At 33.7% G+C, this 13,497-nt stretch overlaps 1 protein-coding gene across 3 annotated transcripts in view; it reads right to left on the minus strand.

Annotated features, from left to right (window-relative positions):
* Positions 1-2,401: 2,401 nt before the first annotated feature.
* LOC131666716 (alpha-1,3-mannosyl-glycoprotein 2-beta-N-acetylglucosaminyltransferase) overlaps positions 2,402-13,497 on the minus strand; it is a 651,543-nt gene continuing 640,447 nt past the window's right edge. The window contains exon 9 of one of the 3 annotated variants that reach the window (XM_058939594.1): positions 2,402-2,759. In XM_058939594.1, the coding sequence (XP_058795577.1) occupies positions 2,726-2,759 (34 nt within the window). In that variant the 3' untranslated portion in view covers positions 2,402-2,725. Of the gene's footprint in view, positions 2,760-10,924; positions 11,033-13,497 lie in introns of those variants that run through there. The other 2 variants (XM_058939578.1, XM_058939586.1) reach the window with 2 other exon arrangements.

Raw genomic sequence — 13,497 nt, forward strand, 5'->3', positions numbered from 1 at the left:
GTTATCCATGGCGGGGCTGGAACGGTGAGGAAGAATTAGTGGTTTGTCAGGTAAAGCTGGTGATGAAAGAGTGGAAGGGCTGGTAGACAAGGGATTCGCAGGACAGAGGAGCTTGGTGACTCGAGATGAAGATGGTGAATATGGCGAGGCAATACGCTTGCGATTTTGAGCAGGTTGAGTGGAAGCCAGAGAATCTGTGGTGTTATAGGACGAGTATGTGACAGAAGGGATAAGATTTGGAGCAGTGGGATTTGGAATGGTTGTGGAAATTGGAACAGACAAACAGTCGCGACAAGAGAAAACAGATGGATCAGAGGAGAGTGCTAAATCCGAGCAAAAACTATGAGAGAGTTTGGCACAATGAACACACTGCAAGACTCTGTCGGTTTGACGACTCAGTGCATCGCCACACACGGAGCAAGTGGACAAGACCATGAGACAAATATTATAAAATCAATCCGGAGATAAATATAAACTAGTGTACAATGGGTAGAAAGAGAAAAATTTTTATGCGAAAACGGTTTGATAATTATGTAAAATTGAAATGAGAAATCTCTTGACCTGAATTTGAATACGTGTGACAGAGAGATAAAGCAATCAGACAAGTACGAAAGACTATGCAAGCATATTCAAGTCAAAAAACGAACGAGACCGTTACACGAAACAAGCAATGTAAATGAAATTAAGATTTAAGATATTTGAATTTGGCGCAATTTAAATGATTATCGACTGAGAGTAATAGACAGAGTATAGAAGCTTATGTATGATAGCGCAAGTGACATAGATCGCTGTGGTAGAAATACACTCGGACGATAGCATCGAGATTACAAAATGTAAACAACGGATTTAAATTCGAACAGGATGTAAACATTACATGGAACTTGAAACGGATAGACTTAAGACAAAAAGACGATGACAAGAATATAAAATGTAATGAGATGAGACACTTTGCCACAGATGATATAAAATAGATGAAAAACGAACGAATACGAGTGCTGTCTAATACAGACGCAGATGATAACTCGGCGCGACCATGAATTTACTCGCTTTAGTTTTTGAAATTTATGCTAAATGAGAAAAGGAGCGATGATCGGCTGTTTGTTATCGTTGACTCAATTCACTTGAATATGTATTGTTTATAAGCAACAAAAACTTCACAAATTTTACGTTAAAGAATGATTTAAGTATGATTTAAGTATGCGACACTTTTGTAGATAAATTTCAGACAGACTGAGATGTACGCTGAAAGACAGTGGAGCTATACTTAGACAATTTTGAATGTTAGCTGGTCATTTGCAGGATGTGCAGGTAGCCGTAAATAAAGCTGGAGTGCATGTTGATTAAAGTAGCTTGTAAAAATGCTGATTTCTTGGTGCAGGCTCGTTCTCCATGGTGAGCAAGTAAGCCAATGGAAGGTGTGTGTCTTGATTTGAGTTGACAAGTGAGGTTAGGTTGTGAGAGCAGAAATGAAAATCAACCAGTGGCCTGTTTATTTTAGGTTTAAACTAGGAAATCTATTCCAGCGTGAAGGAGGCCAACCAGATGATCTCACCTGCCAGATGTGCCGCTCAAGAGATGCGTAGAAATATTTAAATTATTGAAGGTTTGCGGAGAACATAGATAGTACGTGTCGTTACTCACCGGCAGAGAGAGAGGGAGAGAGAGAGAGAGAGAGCAAAGATTCAAAATTTACCGCGAACTAACGCTCGGCGCGAATACAAAAAATCGTTATCTAGTTTGACAAAATACCAAATGTATTTTGTCACGCAATAATTACGGGAGGTGCACCTACCCTGCAGTGCAATTACGGTGATCAGCCGTAATTGTTGATGAAATATATCAACTGCCACTGCCCTCCTATTTATCAGCTGCGCTGTCTCACTCTGCCTTTAATCTGCTGCAATACTGCTTCTGCACTGCTGCTAATTGCTGCTACAATACCTTCGTTGCACTCACGCACGTAATTGTCCCAGAAAGTCTTTAATAACGGCGAAACACGGTGCAAAACAATATCGTCGGTTAACTCGCGTAAAAGCTGAGGCGTAACTGTTTATTCAAATGATCGCGAGCCCCCTCTCTCTCTTAATTGTTCGTAGTAACGCGCGAGAATCAGAATCGCGAACGGTTCGATTAATTGAATCGACTACCGTTGCAAATATTATAAAATATTTACTTTAGAAGTATTAGATACAGACTATTTTGATATTACAGCGTAAGATTTTTATGAAAACAGATTAACTACGTATTATGAATTTTAGGGGTTTCAATTAACTTTTAATTTTGGTACATATGATACATTCAAAAAAGAATATTAATAAAAATCTCATAATCTCAAATAATAAAAATCTTATCTCAAAGTAAATTCTATCAAATTTAAACTTAACAATTTTTGTTGGGACGTCACTCATTTAATTCAATTTCGAAGTATATTTATTTGAGTTGTATACATTTTAGCAAAAATTAAAAAATTTTAATACATAAATCATGGAGGATAAAATCCGCAAAGTAGCTTAAAAATATCTACCAAAGAATCATTTGACGATAAATAAAATTTTTATTGAATATTTATTAAGAAATTCAAAGGTTCATAAATTCTTTCTTATCTGTGATGCGACCAGCGCCAAGGATTTTATAAATTAAATAGTTTAACTCCAAGATATATCGTATCCAGACCAGTTCTTATTCGGAGCCAAATATACTCTTCGTTTTTTGTAATAAAAAGTAACTATTCCTCGATATCCAGTTCTTGGAACTCCACTCTGAAAGAAATTGAAGATTTTATTATATAAAAAAAGTATTAATTTAAAAAAATACTGTATTCTAATATTTAAATGTTATAAAATTAAAGTATCAATGCCTTTGTTCAATTTTTAGAGGAACTATGTATCAAAAATAGAAATAAATATGAAGTTATAAGTAAATAACAAAGATTCTTAAGAGTGATCCAAAAAAATTACAAAAATAAATAAATATAAAAATGGCTCCATCTTTCGTAATAACATTTCACTGGTATAGTTTCCAACCTTCTTAGATCTTAAGTGAAAAAAACGTACAAAAGATAAATTAAAAATTAGAGAAAACTACGGTTATCTATACATTATTGTACAAAATTATGAAACACACCAACGTTAAAAAAATGATATAGTTTAGTTTATTGGTATGTTTTATAATATTGTACAATATTGTTTTGATAACCGCATCACCTTCTCATTTTCAATTGTAACTTTTGTACGTTTTCTTTAATTCAGACCTGAGGAGGTTGGAAGCCATATAAGCGAAATGCTGTTACGAAATGTGAAGCCATTAGTATTTTTATTTATTTATGTAATTTTTTTTGGGGGGGGAGGGATAATTTTCAAAGATTTTAAGCAAACTTTTCACGGCAATGATCACCTCTACCAGACTAAAGAAACATAAACTGATCAATATAATATTCATTTCGTCATCATGACGTTGTACGGTTCGAAACCACTCGACTCTACACAAATATTATAAATTTTATCCGTTTTCAAAAGTTGGTGTAGTGGTTTGCGTATGGTGTGAGAATTTCGATTGCACTAGTGAATTCGTGTTCAAAAGTGTCATTCGTGGTCTGTCGAGATCATCCTAACCTAGCCTATCAATCTACCATGTAGTAACTTGAGTGAGGAAGCAAGACAACTGATAGCTCAACTCAAACTTGTAAGTAGAGAAAAGATAAAACAAGGAATATTAAATGAAATCATACACGAAAAACAAATAGAATATAGACAAATTATGAAAACAACAACATATGAAAATTTCGAAAAACTGCAAGCTCTTAAAATTGAAAACAAGTTATTAAAAGAACTACATAATGAAACAAAAGAAAAAAACCAATCACTGAACGAAAAACAAAATAAAATTACAACACTATTCAAAAATTCATATGCTGAAGTTATCATAATACCTACTGCAAAAAGAGTATCAAGATTAATAGTTAAAAAAACAAATAATAACGACAATACTAATCTTCAAAACGTTGTAGCCCATTATTACCAATGTACCCATTGAGTACCAAGGATAAAACACTACAAACTATGACGTTACATATAAATAAAAATAAAGATACAGTTATAATAAAGTGCATGAATGAAGACAACGTACATTGCCGGTCAGTCACTTTTACCCCCCCTCGAGCAAAATTGCTTGAACTTGGAAGTTTCATATTTTTGGTCAGAATCAACGTAGAGAGACGAGCGGGAGCGCATTTGAAAGCTCTTTTCAAGAGCTTTCGAATAGTATACATCGGAAAATTTATGAAATCGGTTTTCTAATTTTTTCAATCGAATATTCATCAATGAAAATGTTACGTCTTACGACGCATCCTTTTTATAAAATGCACATTCGCGAAATTCAAAGCTACTAAACTATTCGCACGTCAGCAAAAAGCTAACTAAACACGAGGTAAATGACTCTCCGAAATTAAGCCTTACGACGCATCCTTTTTGTAACATATGCACATTCAAAACTGCTAAACTATTCACACGACAGCAAAAAGCTGTCGAAACAAACTCCGAAACTAAGTCACCAAAACGCAAGAATTTATAATCAGCGAAAACAAAATGTCACACAATATCGCAATACTGACCTGACAAGAGCTATAAAAGATATAAAAAGCAATGAACAAATTACTCAGTCAGTTGATCAGTAGTCCGTCAGTCAGTCAATAAGTACCTGTAAGACTCAACTCCGTACACACCGGTCCGACAATTGGTGATCATTTTACTTAATAAACTCGCGACTGTTACAAAGTAATATCGTGCAAGTATTATTCAACAACCTATCCTATTCAATTTAACAAGCAGTTAGAGCCTGCTACATTTAAACAATTCAACAAGCAGTTAGAGCCTGCTACATTTATTCAATTCAACAAGCAGTTAGAGCCTGCTACACTCATACAATTCAACAAGCAGTTAGAGCCTGCTACATTTTATCAACAATTAAAAGCTACGATTATCAAGGTAGTACAATTATCAGACATACGTTTCCACATACATTTATTATAAGTGAGACATATCCAACCACTAGTCAACATATTGGAACGTCTCATTCATTAGCTATTCGTAGTTGATGCACGAGACGTAACAAAATTTCCGAAATTTTCAGTCTATCTTTGATAACTTACCAATTCTAGGGAAAAAATCTCACGAAAATTTTGAGCACAGCATTTTCTTCCTTTTTCCAAACCCTATCCAAATCACTCGTCAAAAAATTTTGTCCATCAAATATGACCCTTGCATGAGAAATTTTCTTGAAAATTGACACGTTTTTTCAACTTTTTATAACATTGTAAATAAACATCCTAAAAAAAAGTGTACATGAAAGAAAATGTTTCTTTTTTCATGTAGAATACTGTAGAATTTTTACAGATTAAAAAAAATATTTTTTTTATACATCTTTCTATGGTCGTTCAAAAAAAAAACAAAGTAAAATATTCATCTGCAACGTGATATTGTCTTCTTGTAAAATAAAAATTATAAATTTCAAAAACTAGTTATTCCCATTTTTTCCTCACAAGAACGCTGTTTTTCAATAAGAATAATGATATGTCATGATTCAAATGAAAATACATGCTTAATCTGGAAAGTTATTTATTTGAAATAATAACTTTACATAAGTTTCATTGAGCCTAAAACTTGAAGATTATCTGCTATTTCACTCTAGATTTGATTCTAGCGTGTTTTTAGAAGGATGTCATAACATAGAAATAGACAACAAAAAATAGACAAAAGTAACCAAATGCGACAGAACGATGAACCAAATTTTTTGCTAAATATCATTCGAAATAAATAAAATTAGAATAAATAAATGCACCGTCTTATAACAATAACACGTAACAATAGTTACACGTAACAATTAAACTTTTTTTTTCATCAAAGTGCCTTCCTTTATGCTTGATAACAGCTTTGCATATTCTTGGCATCCTTGCGACTAGTTAGTCCAATGTTGTTTCTTGGAGATTGTTCCATTCTCTTTGTAAAATTTCCCATAAATTAGTTGCAGAGCTTGGGCAAAATTTTCTCACTGTTCGATCGAGCTCTTCCCATAGCAGTTCAATGGGATTCAAATCAGGTGACTGGCCTGGCCATTGCATAAATTTCAACTATTTTTTCCTTTCTAAATTTGAAAGATAATTTTTACATAATTTGGATGTATGTTTTGGACCGTTATCTTGCTGAAACACAAACTGTGCTCCCACTAGTCGAAATACTGATGTTACAGCTTGCCTTTGTAGAATGTTTTTGTAACTTTCTTTCTTTAAGATTCCATCAATTTTCACAATATCACCTACTTTTGATCCAGCAAAACAACCCCATACCATAACTGAACCACCACCATGCTTCACATATGGAACTAAACAATCACTATTATATTTCTCACCAACCCGTCTTCTTACATACACTCTCCTTCTACTTCCAAAAATTTCAAATTTTGAATCGACAGACCACAGAACATTTTTCCAATCAGAAATAGTCCAATTTTTATGACTTTTTGCCCACTGTAAGCGTTTCTTTTTATTTACACATCGTAGAAGTGGCTTCTTAACGGCAACTCGACCAAAAAGTCCTTTCTCTCGCAAACGTCTCTTTACCGTACTCACACTCACAGGTTTTTCTAAATGTTTGTTGACATCTGCGGTAAGTTCAGAAGCAGTGGCTTTTTGATTACGCAAACTTGTTCGACAAATGTAGTCATCTTCTTTGGCAGTAGTTTTTCTGCTTGGTTTGCGTTGCCTATTTTCGACAATTCCAGATGTACAGACCTTTTTAATATTATAAGCCACTGTGCGCCTGTCGATTTTCAACTACTTTGAAATATCGTGATTACTCATTTGCAGTTCATGAAGGGCAATGATCTTATTACGTTCACGAACGGACAAATTTTTCGATTTTGCCATGTTCACTGCACATTATACAAACAGTTGTTCACACTTGAAAGGCTCGCGATCGACTAGTTTGCTCATAATCGTAGACATAGAAATATTTAAGAAGATACCACATTTCATATGGTGAGCGTTCGTATATAACTTTATTTGTAAACACCTGAGTATACAGCGTGTTGAGTATCTACTAAATAAGCCTGTGATAACTGGGTGTGAACACACACACGTATACTCACTACCGTTTCCTGTATAATATATATTTTTTTTTTGCACCGGCTATAAAAACAGCGATGAAAAATAATTGAAAAACAACGTTCTTGTGAGGAAAAAAAATGGGAACAACAAGTTTTTGAAATATACAATTTTTATTTTACAAGACAATTTTACGTTGCAGATAAATATTTTACTTTTTTTTTTGACCGATCATAGAAAGATGGATAAAAAAAAATATTTTTTTTTAATCTGAAAAAATTCTACAGTATTCTACATGAAAAAAGAAACATTTTCTTTTATATACACTTTTTTCTAGGATGTTTATTTACAAAGTTATAAAAAGTTGAAAAAACGTGTCAATTTTCAAGAAAATTTCTCATACAAGTGTAACGTCGGTTGATGAAACAATTCTCAGGCGCACTTTTTTGGTCTATCCTTACGGAAAATAACCGGGACGTACGTCATCACTATCACGGGAAATTCTTTTTTCGGCGACGGAGGATCAAAGCTTTACTATACCACACGCTTGGCAATATAGCAATGTTTCGCATTATTTTACCACACTCTTGGCAATAAAATAACGTAAAGGGGGGGCCTATCTAATATGCACTCGACCACACGCTTGGCAATCGAGTGTAACTATCTAAAAGAACAAACCGTACGCGAAACTAAAATAGGAAAGAATAAGGAGAGAAAAGAATGTAGAAAGAAGTTAGGATGAAAAAAATTTTATTTGATTTTCCTTACTCACTTTTATCTTAGTTTCCCACACACACACTGGAAAGAATAACTAAAACTAACTAAGCTGGACGAACTTGAAAAATAGCTAACGAATTTGAAATGGTTGCACGAACTAAATTAGAAGAATAACTGCATAATTTTCTTGAAAAGCTCCCTTTTATATTTTTCGCAAGAGACTCCCACTCGAAAATCTTTGTCATTTTTGATCAGGAAGAACTCAAATTTTCTTAACTTAATTGGTTGGAAAATTTGGGGAGTTTTCTTCTTACTGCATCACGCAAACGTTTTAAAATTTGAACGTAGTATTCTTTATTGATTGTTTGATCTGTTGGTGCATATTCATGATGTACAACACCTTCACAATCGAAAAAAACAATCAACATTGACTTAACATTGCTCCGACTTTGACGTGCTTTTTTTGGTCTTGGCGATTCAGAATGCTTCCACTGTGGAGATTGTTGTTTTGTTTCAGGATCATAACCATAAACCCATGATTCATCACCTGTAATAACTATTCTAAGCACATTATCATCATTATTGACCATTTCCAGACTGTCCAGAGCGATTTCTAAGCGAATGTTCTTCTGCTCTGCTGTGAGCAATTTTTGGATGAATTTCGCACACACGCGTTTCATTCCTAAATTATCGGTTAAAATTTCTGAAATGATGATAGTTTTTCGTATCCCAAGGTCTTCTTCTAGTTCTCGTACAGTCATACGACGATCTTGTTCGATTGCAAGTCGCACCCGTTCAATATTATCTGCGGTTTTTGTCGTCGAAGGTCGGCCGGAATGAGAATCACTATCGACAGAAGTGCGACCATCCTTGAACCGTTTATACCACTCTTTTATACGTGTTTTGCTCATACATTCGCTTCCGAATGCCTTTTGCATCATTTCAATAGTTTCCAAACTCGTTTTTCCAAGTTGAAAGCAAAATTTGATGCAAATTCGTTGATCTTGTTTTTCAGTCATTTTTGACAATATCAAAATCCGACGAACGCGAAAAAGGCACTATAAACAAAGACACGCTGCGCATGAACTATACGTCCGGCAGGTGTCAGTAAGTAACCAATAGATTCGTGAAGCTTTACTGTTGACGTTTCTGTCCGGTAGAGGTCGCTCGAACACTATGGCGCGAAGATATAAACGTAGGCCCGATACTTTCCGGACAGACCTCGTATGCCATCTTTGAAGATCTTAAAAAAATAAAAGGTACGTATTTTTTCTTTTTCCGATTAATAGAAACTTGACTGAAATACAGCATGGAAAATTTACTTGTCATATCACGCTAGCATAGACTGGACGATATCCGTATCATTGCGACACCTTTGCCGCACTGTAACATAAGAATCGCTTCAGAATGGAATAAGATTTATTTTGTGCAAATTTAGCGAAATTCTGAAAAAGCTTTATATATTATTTTTTTTAGTTAAAAACTTAAAATTTAGTAGTTTCTATGTAATTCTTTATAAGAAGTGAATTTTCCTTATATACTTTCCACAAGCAATATAGAAAGTTTCTTTAGAATTTCGCTGAACTTTGACAGAATTAAGCTTATTAAATTCTAAAGTAATTGATACTTAAAATAATTTAGATAACGATCTTTTTTCGTAAGTTATAGACACTTATATAGTTAAAAGTCGGCGTGACATCATGTCACTATAAATCTATTCTGCAATAATTTTTAATCAATATTAAAACCTCGTATATGATATATATATACTTAGGATGTTGATATATAGGGCATAACAAAAGTACCGCAACGGTCCTGTATTTTTTCAGGTAAGGTATTTTGAAAAAGGTCAGGGTCAGATGTTTCGTAACTTTTTGCAAGGAATTCAATGGTGATCTTGAGTTTGACCTTGAACCTCACCTTCAAGATTATTTCAATGTCAACTTTTTTTTTAAATGGAAACCCCTCTTTTTCATAGCGGTAATTGAAAGAGCGGAAAATTTTACGTTCAAATATGTATCGAGGTCCAAGGTCAAGGACAACCGTAGAAGTAAAATAAAGGTCAAACATGTGTTGTTAGGGAAACATCTGGAAATGTCGCAGGATTAGTAAAGGACATAAATGACAAATTTTTTTCAAACGAAAACATCTGTTTTTGATATTGTTATTTGCCATTTTTGTCTTTCAGTATTCTGCTAAACCGGTACTTCAGTAAATCATATAAATATGTTTAAAAAACGAAAAAATTCTATTATATCCGTATTGTAAATCTTGAAAAATAAGAATTACGTATATTTTCTTTTTTAGATTTATACAAAATTAACCGAGTTACAGCGTGGCAAAGTTGCCTGCAATGATACAGATATCCAGTCTATGCTATCGTGACGTCAGAGACAACTCTTCCACGCTGTATCTCAGCTGATTTTTTATTCATCGGAAAAACAAAAAATACGTACCTTTTATTTTTTCACGATTTACAATACGGATATGATGGAATTGTTTAGTTTTTTTAACATATTTGAAATGATAGAAAATTTTATCACGTATATAGCGTCTTTTTTCCTTCAATTAGGCTACAACTGTTATGATTTAATTCAATTATCAAATTGAATATTAATATAAATAAGATAAGAGCGCGCAAAGTACACTTGAAAAAATAGATTTCAATAAAAGTGATTAATTTTATAAAAAGAAAAAAAAGGCTTCGGCAAAACCAGAAACAGCAAAAACAAAGAAATGCGATACGAGCATTAGCCATCTCGGCTATCGAAGTATTGAGTGCACTTATCATGAATGTCGCATATGTTAATCGAGAGGCGTAGGGACTCGAGATGAAATAAGCTGTCAAGGATGTAGTTAACGTATTATACAATTATTTCGATTAATAATAAAATAAATAATATAAAAAATAAAAAATTGCTTCGATCGGATCTCAAACCGGTGACAAGAACGTTGAGAAGCTGACCGATTGTCAAAAGCTGGCCAAAGTCTTCAATCGTCTTCAAGTGTGCAAATTTGCGTTGCTCTTTGTTCCACCTATTGGCTAACATCCACATGCTGCTACAAAACATACGTACGCTTAGTTCCCCATGTCGCGTTGAGACGCATATTCGCTTCTCCTATATTCTTTTATACGCACGTTCGATGCTTTGGCCATGAGAGGCGCTCGAACCAGCGACTTTCACCGGACATGCTCTGTAGCAATCTCCCTTTTTGTTTCTGGTTAACAAGGAAACATAATTTGATTTCAATAGGACAAATCTTTTCATTTTATGATTTTAATTTTGACATAATTATTGAAATCTTTGAAATGTTGTATGAAGATTTTTTCATTATTTTTTGAAGAATAAAAACTCCAGAAGATCACTAAATGAAAAGAAGGATAGGTTACTGTTATTTATAGTAATTAGTAGGTTGAAGATAGATGTTATATATATATCTAACTATATATAGTAACGGGGAGTGCTTTCTATTACAACGAATAAGACTAAATCATTCGTTTAAACAGATTACTTATAATAGTTAATAAAAATAAATTCATCATTGAGAAAAAATCTCTTAATGTAGGAAAAACCTTCTCATTAGAATCACTACTGTACCATCATGATGAACTTTCTATAATATACAATAATAAAAACAAGAAACAACTGCCTACAAGTACCAAGAAGATTGAGACAAATCAGTACGAAAAACAGTTATATTAGGGCTATTACATTATTTAACAAATTACCTAAAGAACTTAAATCAATAGAAAATTTACATACTAGAAAAACAAAACTCAAATTATGGATACAACAGAACCCATATAATTTATTACACTGAGTAAGAAAACTAAGAAAGATAAATACAACTCTAAGAATTTACTCATATCATTGGAAAAATGGCTAAATGGAATTGAGTATCCGATATAGGAAGTTCATGAGGATACAATTTTCCCAAATAACACATTACTAGATATTAGAACATACATATGTGTTCAAGGTACACTACCGTCCATATTTATTTGCCCACCCAGAGAAAAAATTACATAAAATTAAAAGTTTTGTTACTAAGAAAGTATTCACCCTATCGAAGCCTCCGGGAGCTCATTTTGTAGGTTCTGGCGAGTACTTTAAGATACATGTCCTCCCGAATCGATTAATAATTTTTTTCCATGTTTTATCAAGACATAAAGGTAAGTAAAAAATCAAAAATTTTTTGCCCACTTTTAAGTCCGAACATTTTTATGGGAAAAATTTCCACGATAAATCTAAAAGGAGTATTTCGAAGCTTGTTCGAAGAGCTTTCGAATGCGAGGTAGCAGGATGTTTTTTCATAATTAGCTTAAAAGTTACAGACGTTTGAAAGAAAAAAAAACACTTTTTTTCGAGAATTATTATTTTGGTACCATCTACTCGCATGGAAAAACTTTACTCGGAAAAAACGTGTAATTTGTAGCGTAGAATCAACCTAAATTTTCTCAGATTTATTTCGTAAAATTTTTTTTCCTACATTTTGGAGTCGATTATTGTACGACTTTGTGGTATTCCATGAATGAAAAAATCGTTATTTTTATTTTCTACGGTTTTTCAATTCTTTGAAGCCGAAAGCAATCTAGGAATTTTCATAAATACAGCAAGAAAATTATCACAAAAGGTTTTTATCATCTCTAAATTACAAAGTATAAGTAATATAAAATCATATCCAGTGAATCAACAACGTTGAATTCTTTCGGAATCATAAAAATAAGATAGACTCTAAGAATTGGTCACTTCACTTCAAGCGTAATTCAGCTTTGTTTATAAACATACGATGACACCGTGATACTCTAGGTAAACTCAGTTAATAAACTGCCAGTTCATTCATACAATCTCTTTAGTCGCCAGCATGGGAAAAACTGCGAATTTATCAATAGAGAGCCGTAGTGAGATCGTGGCTCTTCACAAAATCGGAAAGAGCAATAGGGATATAGCTAAAACGCTCAAGTTATCACGGCGTACGGTTGATTATAACGTAAAAAAGTTTTTAAAATTTGGCACAGTGACCACAAGAAAAAATGCAGGCAGACCGAGGAAAACGACGAAGAAACAAGATGATAATATAGTTCACTTGAGTACTCGAAATCGCCGCCTAACAGCTGTAGAATTATCATCAGAAGTAAGTAAAAGTATTGGTAAATCGATTAGTGTCACTACAGTCAAACGAAGGCTCGCAGAAAAAGGGCTTCATGGAAGAATAGCAGTCAAAAAACCACTTTTAAGAAAAGTAAATGTGGCTAAGAGATTGAAATGGGCCAAAGAGCATAAGGATTGGACTGTGAACGATTGGAGGAAAGTATTGTGGAGTGACGAATCGAAATTTGAAGTTTTTGGTTCAAAAAGAAAAGTTTATGTTAGGAGGCGCAAGAATGAGAGTCATTCTCGGGAGTGCATTGTACCTTCTGTCAAACACATCTGTGATGGTTTGGGGATGTTTTGGAGGGTCCAGAGTAGGGGATTGCATCCGAATTGAAGGAATATTAAATAAAGAAAAATACAAAAGTATACTTCAAAGGAACGTAGTGCCTTCTGGAAGACGTCTGCTCGGTCCCAATTTTATTTTCCAACAGGACAATGATCCGAAACATACCTCGAACATTTGTAAAAATTATTTGGAGAGCTTGCAGAACCGGCAAATACTACAAGTCATGACATGGCCTCCTCAAT

This window comes from Phymastichus coffea, unplaced genomic scaffold (genome assembly GCF_024137745.1).
Source record: "Phymastichus coffea isolate CEN01 unplaced genomic scaffold, Cenicafe_Pcof_1.1 PCOF00004, whole genome shotgun sequence".
Classification (NCBI taxonomy): Eukaryota; Metazoa; Arthropoda; class Insecta; order Hymenoptera; family Eulophidae; genus Phymastichus; species Phymastichus coffea.